Below are 12,508 nucleotides of genomic sequence, written 5' to 3' on the forward strand. Positions count from 1 at the left end.
ACCATTATGCCTGCCTATAGGGAATATATTGAAATAAGTGAGCATTGCATTTGGGAGCAGTGTAAAATTGAAATAAAATCCGTCCATAGTCAGGCAAATGCAGCAATCAGCAAGAGACCGGCAGTGAAAACAAAGACTAAACAAGATAAGCAAAATATTATTTTAATCTTACATACAGTATAAATGTTATTTCTAGAGCTATATCCAACCCTTCAGCCTTGCCCTACATGCATGTTGACTAGCTTAGGAATTACAATATGCCTATATGATTGGTGGGCGTCCATCCTCTGAAACAACCACGGATGCAACCGAAAAGTCAATAACAGAGATGAGCGAATGTAAAGTAAGTTCGCTTAGTATAGCAACTTAGCCCCACAGACGCAAATGGGATTGAGCCACCACACATGGACATGCGAAGTACCAATTATAGACAACCCTTTAACGCTATGGACTCATTACTAACCAGTGAACTTTAAGGTGTTCAGTATTCTTTAACCATGTGTACACCGTATAGTTTCTTCACACAACTTTAAAAAAACTGTACACAAAAAAAATCTCTTGTGAAGGTTTCAAAGGAAATATTCTATCCCTTATTTCAGTGACATTGAAAGTGCTCGAAAATTAGGGCAACCAACCCAATGTAAGTGACCATTGTTAACCAGTGAATATCCAATATCCATTATATTTAAGAGAGTTTAACAGGTTATAATGTTCACCTTTATATATTGTAAGTCTCATATACCAACCAACAGAGAAAATGGTTAAAGCAATTAAACACGGTCTTCCCAGGGGTAAATGTTCTTTATAGTAAAACAAATAAAGTAGAAAATTAGAACCATCAGCTAAAAGATGCGTTGATGGTCCCATATGACTTCTCAGCAGGAGACACCGAGTGCGGAACCCTCCTCCTCCTCGTTTCATCATGCTTCGGCACAAAGGGGAGCTCCGAGTCATATGGTGGATCACGTTCCATCTCCTCGGCTCTCCGGCTGTCTTCACACCCAAATAAGAACAGATTGAAGAACCGGTCACAGTTCAGTAGACTCTTCATTATTTCAACCAGAATAAACACAGCAATCAGGCCGATTAATAAATAACCTAAAAAAAAAAAAAAATACAAAAAGGGTTTTAAAAAAAAACATCCAAAAATAAATACGTCCTGGTAATTAAATGACTTGTGCTATTGAACATTGTTATGGCTGCCGGCCACAAGCCAGCTAAGCATTCTCCAGACACAAACATTTCTATAGATTTACCTCCAGGCACTTTGCTAATGATAGCAAGAACATATATTTTACTGTATATTTACAATGTCTAAATGGAGCCAATTTGTTTTTTCTGGACCTTGACTTTGTGATATGGAGGATGTCAAACACTAATAGGTTTTCCTTGATTAGTAGAGTTGAAGAAAAAGGAAGATAATGATACAGAATAAAGGATTATTATTATGTTTCCAATGTCAAGCCATGAACCATTGAACCATTGTTTAGTTGCACATGCACACAGTCACACTTTATATAGTAAAAAATAAAATTAGTTCCCGAGACCAATATAGCATAACCTTAAAATAGAATGTACTGGATATTTGTCCTTGTTACCTAAAACTAATTCATAATGTATAAACTCTCATTGTAGGATAATCAGGTCCGCTTTACGGCTACAATACAGTTTATTGGCAGAATAGGCAGCTTTAAAGGGGTACTCCAGCAACAACAACAAAAAAAAATCTTTAAAATCAGCTGGTGTCAGAAAGTGCCAGAGATTTGTAATTTACTTCTAATAAAAAAAAAACTCCAGTCTTTCAGTACTTATAAGCTGGTGTATGTCCTGCAGGAAGTGGTGTATTCTTTCCAGTCTGACACAGTGCTCTCTGCTGCCACCTCTGTCCATATCATGTCTAAAGCAGTAGCAAATCCCCATAGAAAACCTCTCCTGCTCACCAGATTACACTACTTTAGGCAGAGCATACAGCAGCTGAAGTACTGGAAGAAAGGAAATTTTATTAGAAGTAAATTATAAATTTCTGGCACTTTCTGACCCGAGTTGATTTGAAAGAAAAAAAAAATAACCAGAGAACCTTTAAGTGGACAGTGCCTACTTTGTATGTTTGTTTTATTATTTTATAGTCTTTTTTATGACTCGGCGTCACTGTATTGCTGCAGGCAGACAGGGCATGTTGAGAGCCAAAGTGCATTGCTCACTGTAAATTTATAGAAGATGGCTATCTTATATAAATAAAGCAACTCCTCTCCATTCACATCAATGGAACCGAGCTGTAATATCACACACAAACTAAGGACAAGAGTCAGGCTGTCCCTGGAAGAAAGCAGCTATGGTTCTCTCATCCTGGATAACCCCTTTAATACAGATGTTGTTAAGATGTGCCTGTATCACAGCCATCAGAAACCAGCCTGAAGCACAATGAGCTTTGACCCCATCATTTGATGTCAGGGAGATACCAATGAACCTAATCTATTCTGACCAAGTATGTCAAATTGAAACTTGGTCACGTCTCTTGGGTCAGGAGCATTGTTGCCTTATATACTCTACAACAAGAGCAAAATTGACAATAAGACAAACGTTGTGGCTAGTTAAATGTGTTCCATTAAAGGCGATGGAAACCTTGGACATGAACACAAAAAATATATGTTTTGTGTATAAGAAAAGCTAAAGTAGTAGAAGTACTTCTAGCTTTACTTTTATTGCACATGCTTCATAAAATAATTACTGATTATTGATTACCATGTAGCCGAATACAACGATGAGCAGCCTATCACTTCAGAGGCCAGCTCTGAAGTACCAGCAGCGGCTCCTGAACAGCAGACACAAGCGAAAAAAACACTGGGAGCACAGAGAGGTAACATATACAGCAAGGACTGCATGGACATCACTAACAATATATATACAGCCCTTGCTGCAGGATTATCGAGCCATGTAAAAGGGCCAGTAAACAAGCACCAATCTAGCAGATCAGCACTCGTTTACATAAGGGATCACTGTCGTTATAACTTTTAAAATCTAAATTATTTTTTTTTGTTTTCATGAAAAACAGGGCACTTCCTGTTTTCTGTCAGGAAACAGGAAGTCCACTGTTTTCCAGGCCATCTGAGAGCTCACAGAGAAGGCATTTATGTAATTGATGGACACACTGAGCCGTGACTCTCTGTACTGGCCGGAATTCCTGTGTTTAGTCTGTTTTTTTTCAACCAACACAAGCCAAAAAATCTGCCTTCAGGAGACTGGACCTGGATTTCTAGTAACTCAGAAAGACACATAGCCTTATGCACATTCTGCAGAAGCTAAATGGTAGAAAATTTTTCATGAAGACCATTTAGATAGTTCCATTCAGGAAACAAATAAACAATAAAATTAATAAATCAGCTTGGAGAAGTCCTTAGACTTTATTTAAATGGTAGTATGGCTCTCAGTTAGCCATAAGGCCAAAAGGTAGAATTTTTGTATAGTTTCTGTGGTCCCTCACCACCAAGTATATTGTTTCTTTAGGAAATCTAAAAGAAGCAGCTTTTGTGAATGTGGCTGCCATACTTCAGGCTAAAGCAACTGCTGCATACTGAAGTTAATTGAAAAATAAAAATGTTAATTAAAATGCATGAATGGACTTTATGCAACCAAAACCTAGGAATTTAATTAGTATATAGAACACAGTGCATTAGCCAGCAGAAAATACTAATTGCTTTTAAAAAAAAAAATGAAATAAAGCTGAGAGCAAGCCAATTTTATATTTAAAGCTGACACATTGCAGCAATAAAGTTAAAATCTAGTGTATAAGATTTCTATTATTCTATTTCAGATTCATTTCAAAAGCAAGAACATTATTTAGAAAAGTGTAATTTAAAAAATTATATATAAATAAATCGTTCCCGTCTTTTCCCTGCGCATTGTAATAAAAGGGTGTTGTCCATGATGATAAAAAAAAAAAAAAATCTACTGAACAAGCAATATATTTAGGTAAACACTTTGTTCTGTTACCATCCCAACCTCACCCCCACCCCCATCTTTTTTTAATCATACTTTCATCCATGTTATCTTTCGTAATAGAGACTATAGACACTTTTGAGTACGATTTCTTTTCATTATTCATTTGCTTCTTAAATGCAATTCTATATAGTCTTCATTAAAATTTTCTGCCATTTTGCTTTTGTAAGTCTTTCACATAGCTGGCCATCCTGCTGAAATACCAACATTAGTAAAGCAGATTTTCCAAAATTGTAAGGCTGCATTCCCACGTTCCTTGATCCTGACTGATCACGGATGTGGAATGCATGTACCGGAGTCCCCCTGTGCCCGGACAGCATCTGTAATTAGATGCTGGGAGCGGGGGAGACTGCATTCATAAGCGCCGCACTGTAGTAACAGCACCGCACGGCTGATTCATTACAGCGTGGCGCTTATGAATACAGTCTCCCCCGCTCCCAGCATCTAATTACAGATGCTGTCCAGGCGCGGGGAGACTCCGGTACTGGCATTCCATGTCCGTGATCCGTCAGGATCACAGAACGTGGGAATGCAGCTTCACTCTTATAAGCTTTACATGTCCCTGTATTTTTTTCTTTACATTAAAAGAATATCAAGTTCCAACTCTCGACCACTGAATTTAGGTGTTTCATTCAGTCCCATTAACATAAGTATATAAAAGTTACCATGAAGGGGTAGCCAAGTGCTAAGGTGCATAGCGGTCACCAATGTTCTGCTGATCTGGCATTAAAATCAACACAAAAACTGTGCCCCACTGGGAACATCGCTAAGCATCAAATGCAGTGGAGTAAAGCACACCACCACTGAACTGCAATGAAAAAGTGTTCTGTGAAGTGATGGATCACACTTCACTATCTTGCATCTGATAGAGGAGTATGGGTTTGGCAAATACCAGGATATCGCTACCTGTATGACTGCATTGGGCCAGCTGTAATCTTAGGTGAAGGGGGAATAATGCTGTACACTTTAAACATAATGCATTCATCTTCAGACCGGTTCTTGCTCTGGGAGAAGGCTGTACTGACCTTTCAAGCATAAAGGTGGATTTTGGCTGTAATTGTAGAGTACTCGCCATTTCAGTCTAATCTATTTCCTGCTCAAGTATTCTCCTTTGTGCCCCTTCCCACTAGAGAGCTGGTAGTTGTAAAGGTATACAGAAGCATATAACAATGCAATATAACAATGCAACACTAGCTGTTTTTTTACAATAAGCCTTGATAAACGAAATGTAGAGTTACCCATGTAAAAATGACTAGTGTATAATTCTGGATGCAGGATGGAGAGGACTTTAATCAGGCCATGACCTTGCAGTAAAGAAATTAATATCGATGGCGCTACAGGAGCCCCGGGACCCTGCTATTACCAGCTCACATCTGGAAAAACCAAGAAGTCTTGGAGAAAGCTGCCATTCCTGAAAATTGAAAATACACGATATCCAGAGCAATGTCCCTGAATTACATTACTTATTAAGAGAAGATGAAATTGTGAAATTCTTATTCTATATTCTTGTGCCCCAAAAAACTTCATATAATATTGGAGCTGTAGAAAAAAAAAAGTCATACTTACCTATTCTAGGCCCCTGTGGTCTCTCTTTGCTCGCCTCTTCTGCCTGCTTCCTGTCATCTTGAAAGCAGTGAGTGAGGGACTGGAGGGAGCCACAACATGAGCTCCAGGGGACGGGCGTAGGTAAGTATCACTTTTTTATATAGCGATACGGGAGACACCAGAATAGATCATTCATATGGGTTGTAGCTGATAGAGAGCTCCAAATCCCCTTATAGATTAAGGTAAATCATACAATTTAACTACACCACTATGGGATGGAAATCAAACTAAATACTGATAGAATTTCATGTGTGAATATTATGCAGCAAGTCTCTAATCTCTAATGCAGGGGATATGGACAAGTAAGAAAAATTCTTAAACACTGATGGCAAAATACCGATCTGGCATTGACCCGAAAGGCATACTTACAGATGACCAGAAGCTTGTATAGAGCAGGCATGCGTTGACCACTTTGCTCACCGGGAACATAATCTCCAAGGCCAATGGTAGTCAAAGAAATAAAGCAAAAATAGAGAGCATCTACATAGCCCCAGTTTCCTTCAACAGCTTCGAAAACAATTGCAGGAATAAAAAAGAAGAGAAGTAAGAGAAGGGAGATTACGATGCCAGCGTGGATCCACACCAGCTTGTTCCGGTCAAAGTTACACTGCAGATGAAGGATGTGGATGGGCTTGTCTCGAAGTAGGAAAAGGAGGTTCCGAGCAGCAATAGACAATACGGTTAAAGTAAATGGGATTCCAATGATTGAATATAACAGGCAAAATATCTTTCCCTTTAGCGAGATGGGAACAGGATGTCCGTAACCTGCAGGGTCAAATAGGATTGTTAAATTAGGATATGATTATAGATACACATGATATATAAATAACCACAGTTGCTCACCCAATATCTGAATGGTACCTGTCCTGCAGCAAATAGGTGGGGGGCACAGACTACTAGCAGTACGTTCGCTTTAAGTTTCTCACATGGATAGAAGGGCTACGGCTACCGATGTCCTTTTTTTTTTTTTTTTTTTTTAACCGCAGCCCGGTTTCCATGTATGGCGCCGTTCTGTTCCCAGGCACTCGCTGGGGCTAAATACTGGAGGCAGGCCTTCCTGCCCCCAAAGGGAGGAAACCCCCTCCACTCCACTCCAATAGAATCAATTTCCTTCCCCTGGCAGGAAATTATCTCTTCAAGAGCAAAAGGATCTGGCAGTTCGTATCTAACATGCCCATTTTTTTTATTTTCCCTGATATCTATCCTTGTGGAATGGCGGGAGAACACCATTAACATTATATGGATTCAGACAAAACCTAATCTAATATACATGGCCATCTTAAAGGGAACCTGTCATCTCTTTTATGCTGCCCAAACCACAAGTTATTGGGGTGGTGACTAGAGATGAGCGGACCGGGTTCAAGTCCATCCGAACCCGAGCGTTCGGCATTTGATTAGCGGGGGCTGCTGAACTTGGATAAAGCTCTAAGGTTGTCTGGAAAACATGGATACAGCCAATGACTATATCCATGTTTTCCACATAGCCTTAGGGCTTTATCCAAGTTCAGCAGCCACCGCTAATCAAATGCCGAAAGTTCGGGTTTGGATCGACTCGAGCATGCTCCAGGTTCGCTCATCTCTAGTGGTGACTCCTCCACACACCACCAGCCGTGTTATACAGCAATTTGGTATAGGAAGAGATCGGTCAATCAAGGCTGGCAAAGCAGGCAAAAGCCACCCTGATGATTTGTGCTTAAGACAGCATGAAAGTGTTGACAGGTTCCCTTTAAATTTCTGGATTTCTTCAGTACAGCACAAAAAAAGGAGGAGGAGACCCTAAAGAAAAACGCCCTGGTGTTTACTTCCTCCTCTACAGCCTTTAGCTCCTAGATGCAAGCTTCGGAGTCCTGCACAGGTTCTCACCTCCCAATAGCAAAACATAGGGGATCAGCCTTATGGTGCGTTTACACAGAGATATTTTTATGACAGATTTTTGAAGCCAAAGCCAGGAAGAGACTATAAACAGGGAATAGTTAATAAAGGAAAGACTGAGATTTCTCCTCTTGTTTAAGGGGTAGTGAAGAAAGAAAGAAAGAAAGAAAGAAAGAAAGAAAGAAAGAAAGAAAGAAAGAAAGAAAGAAAGAAAGAAAGAAAGAAAGAAAGAAAGAAAGAAAGAAAGAAAGAAAGAAAGAAAGAAAGAAAGAAAGAAAGAAAGAAAGAAAGAAAGAAAGAAAGAAAGAAAGAAAGAAAGAAAGAAAGAAAGAAAGAAAGAAAGAAAGAAAGAAAGAAAGAAAGAAAGAAAGAAAGAAAGAAAGAAAGAAAGACTGCACCACACTTCCGGGGTGGGGGGGAACACGGGGAAGGGGGCCATTCACTAAAATAACACACATAACAAAGTTGTATAACTTTGTAATGTGTGTTATTTTGTGAATAAATGTTAAACACTGCACTACCCCTTTAAATCCATTCCTGCCTTTGGCTTCAAAAATCTGTCAGATAAATCTCTCTTTGTAAAGGCACCCTTACTGCAGCCACATGGGCTCCCTGATGCTATGTACATGTTTTGATGCTGTTTTTTCACATATTTTATTTTACCTTTTACTATATCCAGTTTTATCCTGATTAATAGAATCTGCTTGTCCTTGCTGGTATTGTAATTTATATATAATGTATTTTATACATTTAGAATAGATTGTGCCTACATACGCCCTCCACTGAGTCATGACTGGTTAGTTAATTTAGTGAAAATAATAGACACTCGTCTCTTTTTTAAGCATTTTTATATTCCGGCACAAACAAATGTTTCCTTGTCCATCATGGATAACACAAGATGATTTACTAAGCAATCTCACATAGGACTAAGCTGTGAGGAGGCTGTCAGTCACTGTAAAATCAATGAATGCGCCGGCATGAAAATGGCTTCAATCAAGTTGTTTCTGTGACGGCGTCTGATCGAGCCTCCCCCTGCTAATGCTTTGTCTATAATGTCACCACACTGGGAAATAGGGCGGCCTCCACAAAGTGTAATTCCTCCTTTATAGTAACACAACCAAAATATATTAATAACCTGTTAGTGAGCAGCCTGTTGGTTACAGCTATAGTAAAGCAGTAAGGATAAAGAACAAAAACGTAACCTATTACCCTACATGTGCCACAATATGTGCTCATGCCATCACACCAGATGCTCTGAGGAAGGGGTAGAAGTGCAAAATGGCTGGATATTCTATGCATGCAGGTATACCACCTCCTTGACACTGGAGCTCTGAGCTGACTGATTCCTTAAAGGGGTTATCCAGGATTAGAAAACAATCGTTTCCACAAACCGATTATCAGTCGTACTTGGTCAATAATCGTTTTGTGCAATAGCCCATGTAGAATGGCAACAACGATATTGGCTGATCATTGCCTTTCTGCATGAACCAAAATCCAGATAATTATAGCAGTGGTCTGCTGGCTGTCGCTTTGTGTAATAGGAGTGGCAGCAGCAGACAGCCACTATCTGCTATGGGCCACCTGCAGCATATCCCCCCACGCACTGACTTGATAGGTCGGCACTCGCTTGCCTCTTAAATATTCGGTTAAAAGTTGCAATTCCACACAGAACCTGAGGGCAGGTGTAGCGTTAATTTTGGAGGAAAACAGACATGTTTATCCAATCCTGAGAAACCTCATTAAAGGGGTTATGCAGCCGTACAAAGATATTGGCCTATATGTTTAAGCAACTACAAGGTCAAGAATTTCTAAACAGTTAGGGTATGTGCATCCTATGGAATCCCGGCAGATCACCTGTCTCTTGTCCCCACTTGCGCGCATCTCCACCTGTGCCATAGACTCCATTCCATGCACAGGCGGATTCTGCTATCCACCCAAAAAATAAACCTGGGCGGACTTTCTTTGGGCGGACAGCGGAATCCGCCTGTGCATAGAATGAAGTCTATGGCATGGGCGGACAAGCGTTCAGGCGCGTGGAATCTTCAGTGGGTGATGCGGCCTGATTCCGTAGTGTCCACATACCCTAAGGAGGCTAAAATGTTTTGGGGAGTTTCACAGCCCTTTTAAACAGAGGAAAATCCACATATGAAGCCAAAGCCAGGTACTGATGGAAATGCCACTCAAAAAAAAAAAAAAAAAACATGCACAGTTCACTCCCAGCAATAGCTGTCCATTTTAAGAAACATACATCAACAAAAAGATAAAAGGAGAAGTCCATAGCTGCAGAAAAACATATCTGACTCATTCCTCTTAGGCCGTGTTCACACATGCTGATGAACAACATGCAATTGATTGTACATGCATTGATTTGTTTTGGTGCAGATTTTTTGCAGTTGATCCACAACAGATCTCCAGCATGTGTGAACATACCCCTAGTGCCAGTTTATATAGCAATTTTTGTGGTTTGTGTCCTTACATTTTAATAGCAATAGTATTTTTACTGTGGTTTGCTGTGGTTCTGATGCAGTTTTTTTTTTTTACTTTTACCTGTAAAAACATATTTGCAAAAGCAGCATCCCAAACTGCTGCAAATAACAAAAGAATCACATGTAGGGTTTTTTTTTTTTTTTTTGCACCATATGAACCCAGCCTTACAATCAGAGAGTTGCAGAGACTCCATGTGCCACTGTACAAGCAGATCTGAGTGTATGATGCCCAAATTTGTGTCGACAATGTCTGCATTTTGTAAATTAGTAGAATAAGTCACGGTGCAACTGTTTCTAATCACCTACCTATAGTGGTAAGCGTAGTACCAGTGAAGAACAGAGAAGATACAAAGTCCCACTTGACCTCAAAACCAGATATATTGCGCAGAACTGACACACCAAAGCTCTTGACCAGAAACGCTTTCCGGAGAAAGTCATCCAGATGCTCCTCAGAGAGACACGGGTGGGTCTTCAAGAAATCACTCCACAAGTCCTCCACCTCCTCCCTCAGCTGGTCCTCAAAGGGTTGTTCCAAGGTTGAGAAAACATAAGCCCCAATCACTAGGTACAAGACGTAACTGAGCAAGAGCAGGAGGAAGAGGAGAGGACGGTGGCTCACCATACTGCTGCTTGAATGGTGCTACTTAGAAGGGATCTGGTTGACTTTTTTGGGTCAATGTAAAAATCAACTTGATCTATTTAGGTGGAACTGATTTGAGGTGGAACTTGGACAAAAGATGACTCCAGCTCTGAATAAGACCTGGTGTGGATCACTGGGACTTGTTGTAGAGGTAAATGTCAAACATGAGGAGCAAGAGCTTACAATCTATGAGAATGAACGAATGCTATGTTTCAAAGCTGTAAACCTGACAAGATCTGTAGCTACTGCAGGTTCTATGAAACTACAAGAACCAACATGATGTAACTGAACTCTTCTTATAAAAAAAAAAAAAAAAAAGTTACTTGCTTACCTTCTAAGAACATCATAAAAGGTTGAGAATTGCCATTATTTGGCACAAGCCACAAGGTTTGAAAAATTTGAAAAAAAAGCCTGAAAAAGTTTATTCCACGGTTTCGACGGTCAAAAGTTTTTTCTCTTATGTGTGTGACTGACACAATTTGGCAGCCCCATGAAAATGAAGCTATGCCTGCATACACTGGCCAATGGGCACATAGTTTTATAGACCTATCATGAAGACTGACCACCATATGGGGTTACCACAAGTGCTTTACCCTATGGTTGGGTTCGTAAACTTTACACAGTATTTATACAGTGCATTCCAGATATACTTTGGCATCTTGTCATAAAAAGGATGTGGATGTGATATACTCCATGAACACACTGTGACCCCAACCATAGTTAGGGCTACACTGTGGCATGTGCAGCAAGACAGCAAATTGCAAGTCCCACAACCAAAATATATGTGCAGTTTGTGCACTTGGGCAGCTATTAAAAAAATGCCAAACCGCAGAGAAGTCCTAAGCAGGTCACGGTCGCTTGTACTGAGGTCAATGATGACAGTCACATGTGATTTGTAACTAAAAATCCATAAAAGATAGATCTTCTGCAACTCTTATGTCGCAGTCACATCACGTCATAAGTCACATCACGGCCACACTGGCAATCCTTAGATGTGATATTGCAACGTGACCTTTTAATCTCCATGTTACTTGATCAAAGTCACAATGTATCCCTAACCTAACAGTACAAAAAACATGTATACCCTGGTTGTTCCCTTATATGAACTCATCTGCCTCCGTCACAGGTATCCATTAGCATCCCGCCAAGAACAGGATTCCAGGGTATACTATATGTTTCAGAGATGCCAATAATTTTCATGGTTGAATGGAGTCACCTCCTTGCTCTGTATACACTAACTTAAAGGGGTTATCCAGCAAAAATCTTTTTCTTTCAGATCAACTGGTTTCAGAAAGTTATATAGATTTGTAATTTACTTCTATTTTAAAATCTTTAGTCTTCCCATACTGATCAGCTGCTGTATGTCCTGCAGGAAATGGTGTTTTCCTTTCAGTCTGACACAGTGCTCTCTGCAGTCACCACTGTCCGAGACAGGAACGGTCCAGAGCAGGAGAGGTTTTCTATGGGAATTTGCTACTGCTTTGGACAGTTCCTGTCTCGGACAGAGGTGGCAGCAGAGAGCACTGTGTCAGACTGAAAAGAGAACATTTCCTGCAGGACACACAGCAACTGATAAGTACTGGAAGACTTAAGATTTTTTAATAGAAGTAAACTACAAATCTATATAACTTTCTGAGACCAGTTGTTCTGAAAGGAAAGGATTTTCGCTGGATGACCCCTTTAACACACAACAATGCAGCTGACCCATTAAGTTCTGTATGCAACACGAACACTAAATGTAATTGAAATGAATGGCATCCGCCACAGTATATGGTAGCACCACTTTCTCATAGGGATCTGTGAGTTCCGTGCACAAGCCCATTTAAGAAGAATAGGGCTTGTGCACAGAACTCATGGGCGCTCAGGACCTGAAATATGACAGGTATGCTTTAGGCTACGTTCACACACC

General features: G+C 40.1%; 1 protein-coding gene across 1 annotated transcript; it reads right to left on the reverse strand.

Annotated features, from left to right (window-relative positions):
* Nucleotides 1–838: 838 nt before the first annotated feature.
* Nucleotides 839–10,581, reverse strand: LOC138770553 (potassium channel subfamily K member 1-like). Its single transcript, XM_069949658.1, has 3 exons — nucleotides 10,266–10,581; nucleotides 5,971–6,366; nucleotides 839–1,098 (listed from the first exon to the last, which is right to left on the reverse strand). The coding sequence occupies exons 1-3, from the start codon at nucleotides 10,579–10,581 to the stop codon at nucleotides 839–841; spliced, it is 972 nt and encodes a 323-aa protein (XP_069805759.1).
* Nucleotides 10,582–12,508: the final 1,927 nt, after the last annotated feature.

The sequence above is a fragment of the Dendropsophus ebraccatus genome, chromosome 13 (assembly GCF_027789765.1).
Source record: "Dendropsophus ebraccatus isolate aDenEbr1 chromosome 13, aDenEbr1.pat, whole genome shotgun sequence".
In the NCBI taxonomy this organism is placed as follows: Eukaryota; Metazoa; Chordata; class Amphibia; order Anura; family Hylidae; genus Dendropsophus; species Dendropsophus ebraccatus.